The 15,123-nt window shown below is 37.0% G+C and overlaps 1 protein-coding gene across 1 annotated transcript; it reads right to left on the bottom strand.

Moving 5' to 3' along the window:
• Positions 1-3,062: 3,062 nt before the first annotated feature.
• Positions 3,063-8,566, bottom strand: LOC145768830 (uncharacterized). The gene is made up of 5 exons (XM_082580429.1): positions 8,450-8,566; positions 7,871-7,919; positions 5,343-5,426; positions 4,369-4,541; positions 3,063-3,946 (listed from the first exon to the last, which is right to left on the bottom strand). Exons 1-5 carry the CDS (start codon positions 8,516-8,518, stop codon positions 3,752-3,754), a joined length of 570 nt encoding a protein of 189 aa, XP_082436555.1. The 5' UTR covers positions 8,519-8,566; the 3' UTR covers positions 3,063-3,751.
• Positions 8,567-15,123: the final 6,557 nt, after the last annotated feature.

Here is a 15,123-nt window from a genome sequence, read left to right as displayed (position 1 = left end):
TTTACATATTCGATTCTGAAAGCAAATATAATAATATTTGTATTTCTTGTCGCTCTACAACCGCAAAGGTATTTTAGCGACAGGGCTCATTTTTAATTTTATATCAGGTTTACGATGTCATCACATTATTACCTGATTCATTCTCACTGTTTCATGCAAGAAAGAACACAGTCAGTAGGCCTACCGATTTATAGTCTTCGGTTTAACTCGGCCTGGAATCAATCTTAGATCTATCAGCACCAGAGCCGAAGGCGAAACCATTCGGCCACTGAGCTCGTTCAGAAGAAAATATGAAACAAATTTTAAACTGACTTTGCTACTTTGAGTTTTTTTTTTATTTGTGTCGGCGTTTGTCTCATCAGTGAGGAATAACATTTACAGTGTGTCGAATGAGCGATCTGCCTAAGTCAGCAAAAGGCTGATTAGGCTACTCATGAATTAGTGGTTCGGTACTGATGAGCACAGCCTTATTGCCGAAACACGTGTCCATTGCTGTCAATTTTTACTACAATCAGCTGCCGAGAAACACAACTTTAGCAGTTTTGCTTCTTGTTCCTTGCCTAATTATTGTGAACAAAACGAAACCACTTGCCTAGCCTATAGTTTGGCGAATAATCAGTTTAACTGCATCTAGGACGAATCTGATTGACTAAACACAAATTGTTTTTAAACATTTTATGTTTTATGGGCCTGTGCTCGTCAATTGCTTGCTGCAAACAAAAAACAAAAGCAACCTATTATATTGTGGTGGATTTTTATTTTTACTTTTAAGAAAATTAGCTAACAAGTGAATGCGAAAAGCTCTCAACTCTTCTCAGGTATTGTCTTGAATTTAGCCTCATGGTTCATTTCTGAAAGTTAATTTCTGTTACCAGGATAAAAGAACTGTTTTGCCTGGCCTTTGCTTTCCGGGCTCTTAGCTTAACTTATAGCAGCGATTTCCGGCGTTGGGTGATACAAATACCGAATTATTTTTACTTTGTCGTTTTAGTTCGCCTTTATAATTGTAGCGTAAAGTTTTGAGACCTATGAACGCTCTGATAGCTTATTCGATTTTTTCTCTGCACTTCGGATCATGCGCTAAGCACTATCCTACCAGGCCTGGCCAACCAGCGGCTCTTTTCCCGATTTTATGTGGCTCTCACGCATAGTATATATCGCCTAAGTCGACTTCCTGAAACTCCACAACAAATAGACCTAACTTTTGTCTAAAATATTGAATTTGGACAACGTCATGAAACCTGTGATGGAAATCGTCAATTACGTTCGCACTCATGCGCTTTATCACCGGAAATTTAAGAATCTCATCAATGAGCTGGACCAAAAGCTGTCAGGTGATCTACCGCTGCAGTGTGCTTCAAGCTGGGTGTTTAAGTCATGAAGATTACTCTTTCGCTTCTTTTAACTTTGAGAGAAACTGTTTACCCAGAAAACAAGAACTCTCCTGAGCACTCGGAATCCTTGATTGAATATAGATCTGGCCTTTTGATCTACCTGGATTTTCAGGATAAATTTAAAATGCTATCTGATCTAGTGCAAAGCGTGTTTTGTGTTTGTCAATAAACTGAAGCTGTTTAAGCGCGCATATGCAAAATGGAGATTTATCTCTCTGCTAAAAACCAGCGAAAAAGTACTAACATCGCCCTGAATAAGCAAAGTGTTGCATATGCAACACTGCTTGAAACCCCTCAAGAACGCTTTATACATCAGAAAAGGCCACAAATTTCGTTCCTCGTTTGACCTGTTCTGATGCTGTGACGGACTGTTTGAAAGCTTCGCTGGTCTCAGATGGGTTAGCCTACGACTGAGTTGGACATGATTAATCTTTGAGAAAAAGATCAGCGGAAACCTGTTTTAAGAGAAGGGACCATTAAAATGTGCCAATGCAAAAATACTCCAATGTCAACGGGGTGCACTTAAGTTACTGTCAATATTGAAGTCAACATACTTCAGCGAGTCTGTGCTTTTTACCTTAACACATTTAAAAAAACAAACCAAAGGCTGCGAAATCGGTAGGCCACACATTGCTGGTGCCTTAACAAAAAATTGGAAACAAATCATCATCATCATCATCCGTTCAGTCGTTTACGACTCTCGGTCACTCTATACGTCATCTTTCTCCACATCTCTCGATCCCACGCAGCCTCCTTCAATTCATGCACTCCTATGCCACTGTCATTTACAATCGTGTCAAGCCATCTTGTTTTCGGGCGCCCCCTTCCTCTTCCTCCGCTCACCAAACCAAGCATGATGTCTTTTTCCATTGATTTGCTTCTCATTATGTGGCCAAAATATGAAAGTTTCTGCCTGACGATTCTAGCTTCTAGGGATATGTCCGGTTTAATTTGTTCAAGAATTTTCTCGTTTGTTATTTTGGCTGTCCAAGGAACACGCAGTAACCTTCTCCAACACCACAATTCAAATGCGTCAATCTTTCTTCTGTCAGTTTTGTTCATTGTCCATGTTTCGCATCCGTAAGTTGCAATTGGGAATATTATAGTCATATCAGCCAATAAGGCTACAGCCTAATTGGCGACATTCCAACCGAAACGTGCGCAACGCGTTGACACTGCAAACAATGCAATTTTAGAGCTTCGAATGAAGCATCTTTGCAAACAATTATAATCCTTGAGACCAACTTACATTTTTTTTTCTTCAATTCATTTTTATCACGCGATTCAATTGAATAGAGTAGATATACAATGATTGTTAGTTGCATAACCAATTAAGCCTAGGCCTACATCCTTGTCGGTTATTATAAGATTTTCAACAAAAAATAAGCCTTCGGAAACTTCGTCTAAAGATAAAATTTATGTCAAAAAAAATCAATTTTTGATCACTTATCACTCAGACAATTTTGGTGCAAGCTATGCTTTAAACCAGTTGAAAGAGAGATACCTGCATCAACTGTACATTTATAGAAACGCAAGTTTCAAAATTTAATTTGTGCATAGTGAAACAGATAAACACCAAGAGCCTTGAAATAACCTGCCAATGACGAAATGAGTTAAAAAGAAATCAACGCACTTGCTTTCACTTCACTACATAAAACCAAGCAAGTATACATCTCGATGTAACTTTGTTAGACATAATTGTAACAGTAACAAAACTGGGCATTGTTGTACTCTTGTAATAGAAACAAAACAAACTGAATCAATTTTTTTGTAAGTTGTGTCACACACAATAACATGAGCAGCGAATAATTTTATCCAAGCGAACGACAAATCAACTACACGGATAGCTTTTCATTTTTGTATGATGAAGAGCTGACACACACCTATTGTTTCAGTGCTGACCGAATGCTAGCTCGGACTGCTTACGTCTTGAAAGAGAAATTCACACATGTAAAGTGACAGTGTAAACAAGCCAATAACAAATGTTTAATCTCACAAAATGTTTTACAATCACTAATAACCAGTAAAAATGCATAACTTGGCCTTCAATTTACAGTTTGCCCTAAATCTGTTCTGACCAGGCCCATTTAAGACAGCTTTTTGGACTTAGATCAAATCCATCAGCCTCTCTACAAGTAGGGTGGGTGACATAGCCTACCATAGAAACTTTTTTGATTTGTATAAACATACAAGAAAATACTTTTAAAGTTTCACAATGTGTAAAATTCCCGCATTATTGAACACGTGATAACAAATTTGATAACCTGTAAACAAACAATTAAACCGAACATAAACAACCACACGAGCTAAGAAATTGCCTTTATTACAATACAAAAAAAAGTCGGTTTGTTCATAATTTAACTTCCCGGATAAGGAGGTACTGGGGGATCATTTGCGCTGGGAGGGCTTGAATATATTGTGTTGTAGTTTTGTGGCGGGTATGCAAGTCCTCCGGCGGGCTGTAAGGGCTGGCTGGGTTTCGAGTGGATTCCACCTTGCTGCTGAATTTGGTCATAGGATGGAGGCAAGTCGCTCTTTATGGCCGGGCCCACCTGTAAGTACAATCCAACCAATTCTAACTTGATTTGTTGTTTGTGTAGGTAGGCTACTGTATATGGAGAGATAGGCTAATATGAAACTTAAGTTCGAACCACATATGCTTTGGAACAAGATTTATTTGTTCATTTTTAATATCATAAAACCTCATAGAGCAAGTCAGTATTTTTATGAATTTACAGAAGCAGTTTAATGTTTCGCCGCACAAGCATCAATATAACTAAGGAAGTCCCCTTTCTGGAAAGCTACCTGTAGCTGTAGGATACAAACTTAATGTTATTTTATTTTCATGGTATTTATCTTATATGTCAAAAATATGCCACTAGCAAAAGAAAAGTACTAGTGGGCGCATTTCTGTTGAGCTTGCGAGTTGCAACTGACAGAAGCGTCTAGTTTTCCATGTGATTGCGCGGAATACCTGTTGGTTTATTGGACTGGCTACAGGTAGTTGTTGTTGGGTCGTTGTAGTTGTGGTTATTACAGTTGATCTTGCGGGAACCTGCTGAAGACGAAGTCTGTTTTGGCGTCGTTTGAAACCGGCAATACAACTCGATAAGATGACAAAAAATAGGACAATGGCAAACCAAAAATCTGTAAAACATTTAGAAGTTTATTAGCTAGCTGATGTTAACAAAATTTAGTTATCTGCTATCCTTCTAGAATTAGCACAATATTGCTCGCTGTGCGATTAAATTTTGCAATTGTGGTTGCAGGAAATTTTACATCTTCAGTTCCACTTCTCTAGAAATAATTTTTTTTGTAGTATGTAGCCTACGCTATGATAAAGTAATTGCACATAACTAAAAAGCCGCCCAGTATTATCAATAAACTTAATTATAGGCTACTAGTATATAAATATATCTACTCGATTAAGAGTATAGATCAAGTATTGGTGGATTCGGTAGCGTTAACAAGTGGGGCCCAGGGGTGCTTTTGCACCCGGGATGATTTCAGGGGTCCCGTAACTTTTCCAAGAGGCCCGGGTACTTGAAACCACCACGTATTCTTTGGTTTGGATATAGTGCATTTTTCTTGGAAGTGTCTTGGTTTAGGCGCCCAAGGATCTTATTGGTACCAGGGCCAAATTATCTAAACGGCCTTGTTAGTGGTGCAACTCTCAAAGTGTGAGCTGAAGAAATACAGTTTGAGACGGTTGTCTATAAAGTGAATCTATAGTGGTAGAATAATTTGCAACCAAACAACACTTTAACAACAACCAAAGGCTTTACCCTGTCAACATCGGAAACTGGCATGCCTCGGTGGTTTAAGGACTCTTTTGATATGCACAGCGGGCAGAATTAAGTCTTTATAGAAGATTTCTTATTTCAAAGTAAAGATACCCGTGATAAAGTGTGTAATTAGTCAATTACGATAAAAGACAGAGATACTTACACCATAAACTGTAAAAAGTTGTTCGATAACAGCATGCAGGGAAGGAGTATGTACCGCAACAGTACGCTGACTGGTGTGGCCTATCTGAAATATAATAAAAACAAATTTTAAAAATCTTTAAAAAATAATTTGTTGTGGAGATAGGTCGTTGCGTCAGTAAGTAAACTACGTAGCATTTGTGTGTGTGTTTGGAGCAATAGTAGTGCTAGGTGGTGCGGTGTCTTCTAAAAAAGGACATTGGGGCCCTTTTCTATTAAAGATTTATCTCCTAAACCGTTGTGCAAACCTTGTCTCAAAGTTTGTTGATAGGCTAAGAAATGGGAGACAAAGCGCGCGCAAACGAGAGCTCACATTAAGGTAATCTTTAACCAGCTTCAACAGAACTTCAGGCATCACAGTAGACGCCACCGCCTGGATGATCCCTAAATTTCTAACAAATGTTGTCAAATTTTGGCTGTTTAAAACATAATATAATGGGGGGGGGGCAAGATAGCATTTCAGAGTTGAGAAATGCCATGCTACTTTGCACCACCGAGCTATGTGTTTATGATTTACAGAACGAAGGTGGTGACATTGCAGAAAGTAAAGATATTAATTGCAATATACTGAATATGGGTTGCCGTTTTGCGGTAAAGTTCCGGAACACAGCCATTGGATAATGTTGCTGCCATCAACTTTGAAATTTCGTATCGGCTTATACCCACCCTAGCTACCTGCGACTCGAAATAATAACTAGGGTGCTTATTTCGACCTGAAGTATTGTTTGATGGGCTGTTTTGTTTTAACTATATTTTTTTCAATATTTCATGTTTTAATTATCCAGTTTGGGTTAATGCTTCAGATGAAGCAGCTCACATAAGTTTATATGAGAAGCTCCTTTTCACATTTCGCAGTCACCAGTTCTATAAAGAAAATTATTTCGTAGTACAACAATCATTTCTCTATCCATGCACTCCCATGGCCATGACATTCCTAATGAAGATTTTAAAGTTACCTTTGTGCACACAGAGACATATTTCCATGTTGGATAAATAATTTTTACTTTATGCAGTAATGATTATATGCACTATTTTTATATCATTCAAGCCGAGACTATCTTTATAATTATATACAATAGAATATTCACAATATTTGTAAAACGTACTGAACGAATGACATCAACAATTTGCTGTTCTGTAATTAAATTTACATGAACATTTTTGACTGACTGGCGCTAGCGGCCCTAGCAGTTATTGTTTATAAAGCATATGTTTAATTTGGCTTACAGGAAGGCGTGTGCACTGTGCACTGTCTGCAGTTATAGATGCTCTTGGCTTATGCCGATTGAGCACTTTACAGAAAGCACCTCGCTGTGCATTGCGCAAAGCTCACTGCTTGCAGTTGAAGCATTTTGGCAAGGTCGGCGGTACCATTTTTGGAGGTTGGGTTCCACAAATGGGAAAGCGTCACACGGAGGTATATCTCCGTGGCCATACCCACCCAGTGTACTACCTACTGCACTGAAAAGGCCGGAAGGCCGAAAAAAAAAGCCGAAACGGTGTGCACTGTCTGCAGCTAAATCACAATGTAGATATTAACGACCTGTTTTAGCCTGATGCTGCTAGTTCGCTATGGTAATAGCGAATTGCACTAGCTTTCGGAACACAGTTTCCTGATCATGTGCTATGACGATTTAATATCTACATTGTGAAATAAGCAACAATCATGCTGCTAAAAGCGAAACTCAATCTATTGCATTACATATAAATGATGACATAATTTTTTTGTTTTAATATCTCTTTTTTTAACCTGCCCGTATGAAATTATCTAGATCGATTTTACTGAAGAGTGTTGCTGTGTATGAATAACAAATTACGTCAGACAAGCTCGACTAATTGCTATTTATAATTTGGGTATTTTCTTGCTGCTAGCAAAACTGGATTTTGACATGCGTCATATCGCATTGCTAATATTTTTGTTCACTAAAATTAAAACTTGAGTTTTTGTTTTGTAGTTATGTTTTCATTAACGACACTACATTTCAGTGACGTAGCAAGAAAAAAAGTTTAGGGGCAAATATTTTAATTTCAAATAAAATGTTTGTTTAAAAATATAGCTACTAGGCTAAATGAGCCAAGCATTTATGAAGCGTTATTTAACATGTTATACAATGTTATTAAAACGTTGTAACAGTTTCAAAAATCCACTTGTTGTTTGGGAATAACAAGCGTTCTTTGTATGTGTGTGGGAGGAGGGGGGTGATTGCTCCCCCCCCCCCTTTTACAGCAAGACTACACTATTTTTATTTGAAAGCAGAATTCGAAAACGAAAACAAATAAAATCAATTCACAAAATTTTGCTAGAGTTTAAATATTTACAGTTTCGGAAAAAAAGAGTTCGCTTTTTTGTACCACAAACAAGTTACAACACCACAACAGGTTTGAGCATTATATTTTATTTGTTACAAATGCAGTAGCCTACATTTGTTTCGAAAAGTTCTAAGTTTAAACATGCTTACTTGCTATGATGCAACAAAATCTTAAACTTACTGAGGCAGGTAAAGGTAGTGCGACGGCTGGTCCTACAAGTTTCCGCTGCCTGTAAGTAAATAATAATTAGATTTAGGGTTGTGAGAAATGATAACAGTGAACACATGCCTACTTTTCGGAAGCAGTTTTTGTACGCACTAGTTTTTTTAATGATTGATCCATTAGAAATGCTATTCGAGCAACTGAATACAGACTCGGAAGACTGAAATTATTTTATGGTTCACACTTTATATGCAAAAATACAATCCAACTGCAAAATAAAATAATATTTTTCAACATACTAAAACATAAGCCTAACTCTTGATGAACACCTATTGGCTAGCTTGCCGCTGAAGAAAAATAAACAGAATTGCCAAAAAAACAAAAAACTTGAGGTGTAGCTCTCCTTTTAGCTAATCTATATGTTGAACTTAAGTACCGCTTCAACAGACTGAGGCTGATAGATTGATTAACAACTTTTTTAAACTTTTACAATTGCATTTTTTCTTTATAAATGATTATGAGCTATAAAAACAACGCTTCTTAGATATTTTGAAATGAACTCAATTGAGCAATTACATTCTAGCAGAGCCTACTTACCAAAGATAGTTGAACGACAAACTGAAGAACTGCGAACAAGAACAAATAATTTGATAAAGGTGCACCCATCTTTAACACAGCAAAATACAAAAGTCAATAACTTTAGGCTATATATCTGAAAAGTAAAAGTAAAACTTTTATTCTACAAAATAAATAGGTAGCAACATTCAGAAAAAATGTGCAAACTAAGTTTTTTAACTTTTTCTACCTTAAGCTACCTATGTCTCTTTTAGGGCTATTCAAAATTAAAGTAGGCTAATTTGCTTCGTTCCAGCACTGAATTGTTGTCGTTTCGTTTCAAAAAGAATGCAGTTTTGTTTGTTGTAAATTTGAAACAATTTGCCAATTATACTGCAGGCTACAGATGAATTCAAACCAAAACGCTTACATTTTTCTTGGATACAGAATTTGTTGTTTTGATTTCGCTTTAAATGAACTTGTTGGAAAAAATTCGTTTGCGACAGCGCTGGTCTTCAACTCAACCAACTCGTTGAAAAAAAGAAATAGGCTTAGGGTTTGCTATTCACATTTCCCCAAACTGCAATTCAGGCTTTTTCGCATCGATTCAACGTCTGCAAACGTTGAATCAGTTCAAAAATGACTTGTTTTGTTGACTGGGATTACACTTGGTGGATGCGCTTGGCTTAGTGTATGTTAGTGGTTCTTTAATCGGACAGTAATTACCTTGTAAGGGGTAATTTTGCGTTTTTTGGTCGAGATAATAATTTTGTATCCCTGTAGTTTCTAACGTTTTGGTTCGTTTCCATCTTTCTTTGGTGAGTTTTTTGACAACAGTTTAAAAATTATCACCATTTTTAAACTTAAACGTAAAGTTTTTTTTTAAATTAGAAAAGTTCTAAATTGTACTGCTTTTTAAAAAACTTAAAACTAGATTCAATTTTAAAACATCTAACAGTATTAAACGCTCATGGCCGAAGGTGAAGCTTTTGAAATACTTTGAACTTAATTGTACATCATAACTGAAGTACTCTGCTAATGGTTGAAGATTTTTCAGATCATGTTTTCGTCTACTTGCCTATACTATCCTCTTTCTTAGTTTTTTTTTTGCTAAAAGATACAGCTTCAGATGCATGTAAGGATTTGAAAGGCTTTAAAGCTCTTTAATGTATCAAGCCTAGACAGCAAAAGTTGTTTATCATCGTTTCAACGTCTGGCAACGGTGAGAAAACTAAAATACAACTTTTGCTGATTAAAACATTTCCTGAAATAAAGGGAAGCGTTGTTGTTATGACGATGCAAGAGCGATATGTTAATTGTCACGATAAACGTGTTGCAATATACAGTAACAGAAATAAATTTTTCCCCAATAGCGCATTAGCGGAAGATACAGCAATGCTCAGAATGACGCAAATTATAAAAGGTTGCCCTGTAGCAGAAACATGCGTTGCATATTTACTTTAAGCTTTGGTCTTCACAAAATCTTTTGTGGATACCCACAACGAAAAATCAACTTATCGATGAAACTTATAAATAAACTAGTTCTTCCTTGCAGTTGCTTTGCTTGTTGGCCAGCGTGCAGATAGTTTGCATGCCTAGCTACCACAACAATAACTTTAGCTCTCAGCTGGATTCCAGTTTGTTTAACACAAGCAGAAAACAAGTCTTGGAACAGTAGGTTAAGCAGGATTGGGTACTCCCAACCTTGCCCAAGTGCTCAAACTGCTAGCAGTGAGCTTTGCCCAATGCATAGCAAGGTGCCTCCAGTAAAGTGCTCAATCGGCGTAAGTATTTTTTTACATTTTTTTAAAATCCCTCGCTATGCTCGCTCAACCACATTTTATTCACTTAACCAGCCACCTTGGGCATGTATAGTTTCAGAAGCTGATTATACAGGAGTCAAAACATTATTGCTCCAAAAATGCCTAAAAAGTGACCAAAACAAGATTATGTTTGTCAAAATTTTCCGGGAGAACAAGCCCCCACACTCCCTGTCCAGCTTTGCTTTTTCGGATCATTAAGTTTTGCAATTGTCCATTTATCTTACAAATTTTGCTTTGTTAAAACTCTGATCCTTCTCCAACTCCGCCACTGCATAGTTGGCAGATTTACTTTTGTTTTTCTAAAAAAAAATCATAAAGTTGTTTACTCTTTGCTAAAAGGATGAATGTGAATTTTTTCCCAACATTAAACGAGTTTGCAGTCATAACCTAACGCTATCTCATCCTATTTTTAAGAACTATCACTAAACATATGGGCCCACTCAGTGGCGCCGGCAGAGGGGGGGCAGGCGGGGCAGCTGCCCCCCCAATGTTTTGGGCATCATCTTTTTAATTTTTTTTTATATTCTTACATATTGTTTTTTTTTTAATATTTGGATCCCAACTCAAGTTGCAAGGGGGGGGAGGGGGTAAAAGCTTTCTCTTTTATTTTAAACTTACTCTTCTTGCTGCTGTTATTATTACGATTTTGTGATTCTATTCACGTGTACTTTGCCTGCTGTCTGTCACGTAACCGGCTGTTCAGCAGATTGGCTCTTGCTTGGTTCTTGAGTGGTGGCAGTGCATACAGCAGTGGGTCATTCCATGTTTCAAGGATATAATGTAGATTGAACTCAAAGAAGTCTACTAAAGTAATACAGTAAGTAACCAGTGGTTTGATGACTATCTCTGGCTGGAGTATCCAGAAGCTAAGGATGCCACATTTTGCTTTCCCTGTCGAGTTTTTAACAGCTTGGTATGTTATAGTCCTGTTAATATTAGTTAAAGTTTATTCTATTAAACTGCAATTTTGCTCCACCGGTGTTAAATGATTTTTTAGTCTTTATGTTTTTTTATCCTATCCACGAAGATTTCATGCGCAATATAATGACGATAAAGTTTAAAACACACAATGAGCGAACAATTATATTATATACGTATTAAGATGCAAAAAATGCAGTATGCTGTATATATGACGAAATAATGCAACTAAAGTCAACATGTTCCTACGTTTATTAGACGTTAAAATACGTTTCACTTGTAATAAAATTCTTTCCTCATTCTGAGGATATTGCGTTGCTTATTGCCTTTAAATTGGAAGACTTGCGTCCCCGCGAGCAAGCTTGTGCATCTTTTACATCGATTCAACGCCCTACAACGTTGAATCGATGTAAAATCAACAGATTTAGCTGGCTGGGGTTGGCGTTTTAATTGATTATTTTTACTTTCAGTAAAGCATTTGTAAAAATGGTTTTTCAATCTGGAAAAAAGCAACGCAGAATTTCGCTAGCCATGGCAGTTGCAAGTCCCATACGGAATCCAACTGTGATTTATTTTGAATTTTATTTTTTTTAACAGATCAGACATGTCAAAAATGTGGGACTTTTGGTAGGCTATATTGCAATAGACAATAGCAGTAGAAAACAAGAGAAATTAAATAATATATCACTGTCTTGCACCAGTTGCGTAGCCAAGGGAGGGGAGTTTGGGGGTTTCAACCTTTCAAATTGAATTTACGGATGTTAATACATTGTTTGCAAGAAAAGCTTCAGCCTATGATGTAATTTCACATCAAACTGTGCAAGGATGCAAGCCATCTGTAACTGTTGAGATCGCTTGTTCGATCTAGATTAACGTCTAAACAGCTATTCGTTATACAAAACTTAAATATATCAGAAATAAAGTAACTTCATTGTCTCAAAACTTTTTGTTTGACACTCATCAAGATGTATGACGTCTATGACGTTACTTTTTCTAAACTTTGGGTTGACTTTAAAGCATAAAAGTTAGTGACTTACAGGAATAAGATCGCTTTTTGGATCAACCAAGGAGAAAATTGATAAATAATAAAACTGTAATAATCTCGCAAAAAAAAGCAATCAACCTTTGTTTTAGAGACATATATGTCTCTAAAACAAAGTTTGCCTAATTTTAAAGGAAACTGCATTAAAAGAGTGAGTTTTGCCAATACCAAACATTCAAATATCTCAGCCTGGAATTAGCAACAAGAAAACATAGAGACTTAGCTTTATTTCCGAAAAATGCCGAAGAAAACATGATCTTATCCTTTTGCTATGCCACCGGACAGCATCATTTTACAGGAATATTCATACCCACAATTTTCTTGAAAATGCTCTCAGAATGCACTAAACTGAAAGTAATTTTTCAAAATTTTCTGGGGGAGGCCCCCCAGACCCCCCGCTGCTAGGTGTCGCCTTCGGCGAACACGCCATCGGGCTTCGCCCGCCGGCCGTAAACACCCCCCTTAAAAAAGTCCTGACTACGCTGCTGTCTTGCACTGCCAATATTTTGCCCCCCCATTGTTGAAGGTCTGCCGGCGCCACTGGGCCCACTACATTTCGGGGGCCCCAAATGGTGCTCACACGGCCCTGCTTGAAACATTACCTCATATTTAAGGTGTGTGATACGATACTGTTTTATTCTAAATGTGTTTGCACATCAACTTAATATTCTAATCCTTTAACATTATGATGTAAAAATGATGTCACTCAGCAGGGCATCTTCAGCTAATTCAAATAGAATCGTTCGTTTTTGTTTATATGCATAGTCAAGTGGTGAGAGCCCTGGTACGACGTTCTATGGGGCGCCGTTCGATAGGTGCTAGAACAGTGCCCTACTTTGCAGAATATACCTACACCCTACAGCCCTGTTGCATAAACAACTTTTAAAAAAGAAATAGCCCTTTGGAAATAGGGAACTAGAAACTTATTCATACGCTATTGGTTCAAGAACAACGCTACAATTTTGGACATTACAACAGTACAGTAAGGCAACAAGAAAATGTTACTTCAGCATAATGCAATTTTCAGTTCCCTAGCTTAAAACTTTCTGGCCTCTGTTAATCGCTAAATCGCGACGTCTGAAATAATTATATATTACACATATACGAGTAAAAAACATTTTACATCATTGGTAACTTCACGAACGTTACAAGTTTTATTTTAATCATTTAAAACCATTTCTGAAGTATTTATCTACCGTTATTTCACATATTTACCTCGGAATTAATGTGAGACCTTGTTTTCTTTTAAGAAGAAATTGTAATTGCAATATTATGGGCACGTGGGTATCGTTGCTGTATGAAGCAAGATTTTGTCAAACTAGAAAATTATTGTCGCTGAAATAGCAATGCCAATGATTAAAGCAAATATGTCATCAATATACAAGAAATTTATTGATATTTTGAATTATTTCGTATGGATCAATATGTATGGGGTGCAGTGGCGGCTCTGATTGTTATTTATGAAAGGCTACAGTATCGCAATTGCTTCTTCACGGACTTACGCATTTCCACAAGTCATTGCAACTATCTTCTATTAGATTTTGCAGCATCGGTTTTACTTAGAGACAGATATCCAATTAACAAAACGTGACACTGCAAACTCCCCTAGTGGTCATTAGCAAGGGTCCGCCAGTTTTGCAGTTTTTATAGGATTTGACTACACTAGGCTTAATTTAAGAGGAAGACTCTGGACCAATTGCTACCGTCAGCCAGAAGCCCCACTGCCAGCAATTGCCATGCTAAGTTATTCTAGTACTGCATTAAAAAATCTCTTAACGAATTACACACTAACTCACATGCTGAAGTTGCCACTCGTATAAGAGAGGTACCGTAGCAGTAAACTTGTCACTGGTGGTCTAAAATAGTCGAAACTACCATCTCTGTAAAAACTTGAATTGGACGCTAAGTTATTTCAAGTATCACCACCATGCTTACACGAAGTGTATAAACTTTTTCTAAGTCAAACCTTCCAACCGATAGTTTTTTTTCTTCTTCTGCACGTTCTGTAGGCTAGTGATGCTATCAGGCTAAAGACTGCAATATTCAATAATCGCGCTTTAGGCGCTTGAACCATCATTGGAATCATGTGACTTAATAATAGCACTTCTCGTGGCGCGTGATGCATGAGTCATTGTGACGTGAAAATGGGATAACATGTTTGCGTCACTTTTCATGTTTTTTACCATCGTATGCAGAAGGCAGGCTTTGTTGCAAGAACAAGCAAGAAACTATGTGACGAAACGTCCCTACATTCTCTCAGCTTATTAAAAAATGATAACAGCTAACAATATATAGCAAATTTTATTTTTACATTTTTTGTCCAGAAAGCAACTGTTTTGCGTGGCATGTGCCAAAAAAAGGTTTTTGATTTTGGTTATTCAAACATTCTTAGAATTATTTTTTTGCAGCTGTTCCCTTTTTGAAAAAATTTGTTTAAGAAGCTACAAACAGTGTGTTCTCTGCGCTTTTTTTTTGATTCAATGATTTTTAACTTTTTTTTATAGTCACCGAACAACTTTTTGAAAAATTGTACAACTCTGAAATCTGTTTCTTTAAAGCTTTTTACGGCCCTTCCATGCTGAAAAGTACTGCTCTATATTTTATGCAATTTTAACAACTGTTTCTAAAATTGTAAGATTACGGTTGATTTCGACGTGTCATCGAATATCCTTACTGACGACGTGCGGTCTTTAGGCTATCTACATAGCTTTCACATCTAATTGGACATTAGCCTTTACTTTCTACACAATGCAGATTTTAACGACCTGTTTTAGCTTGATGCTGCGAGTTCGCTGTGGTAATAACGGATTGTACTAGCTTTCGGAACACAGTTTCCTAGTCATGTGCTATGACACCTTTACCTTTCCTTACTTTCTTAAGTTCTTTACTTACGAGTCTTTACTTTACCAAACATTAACATATTCACTGCCATC

This window comes from Aplidium turbinatum, chromosome 4 (genome assembly GCF_918807975.1).
Source record: "Aplidium turbinatum chromosome 4, kaAplTurb1.1, whole genome shotgun sequence".
Classification (NCBI taxonomy): domain Eukaryota; kingdom Metazoa; phylum Chordata; class Ascidiacea; order Aplousobranchia; family Polyclinidae; genus Aplidium; species Aplidium turbinatum.
This window is presented reverse-complemented; position numbering and strand designations above follow the sequence as displayed.

Bases quoted from the DNA above. Each gene is read 5' to 3' on its own strand.
- LOC145768830 (XM_082580429.1), bottom strand. From the start codon at position 8,518: ATGGGTGCACCTTTATCAAATTATTTGTTCTTGTTCGCAGTTCTTCAG. The intron at 7,920-8,449 runs GTAAGTAGGCTC...ATTTACTTACAG, and splicing joins TTGTCGTTCAACTATCTTTG to GCAGCGGAAACTTGTAGGAC. The intron at 3,947-4,368 runs GTATTCCGCGCA...TTGTACTTACAG, and splicing joins CCAGTCCAATAAACCAACAG to GTGGGCCCGGCCATAAAGAG.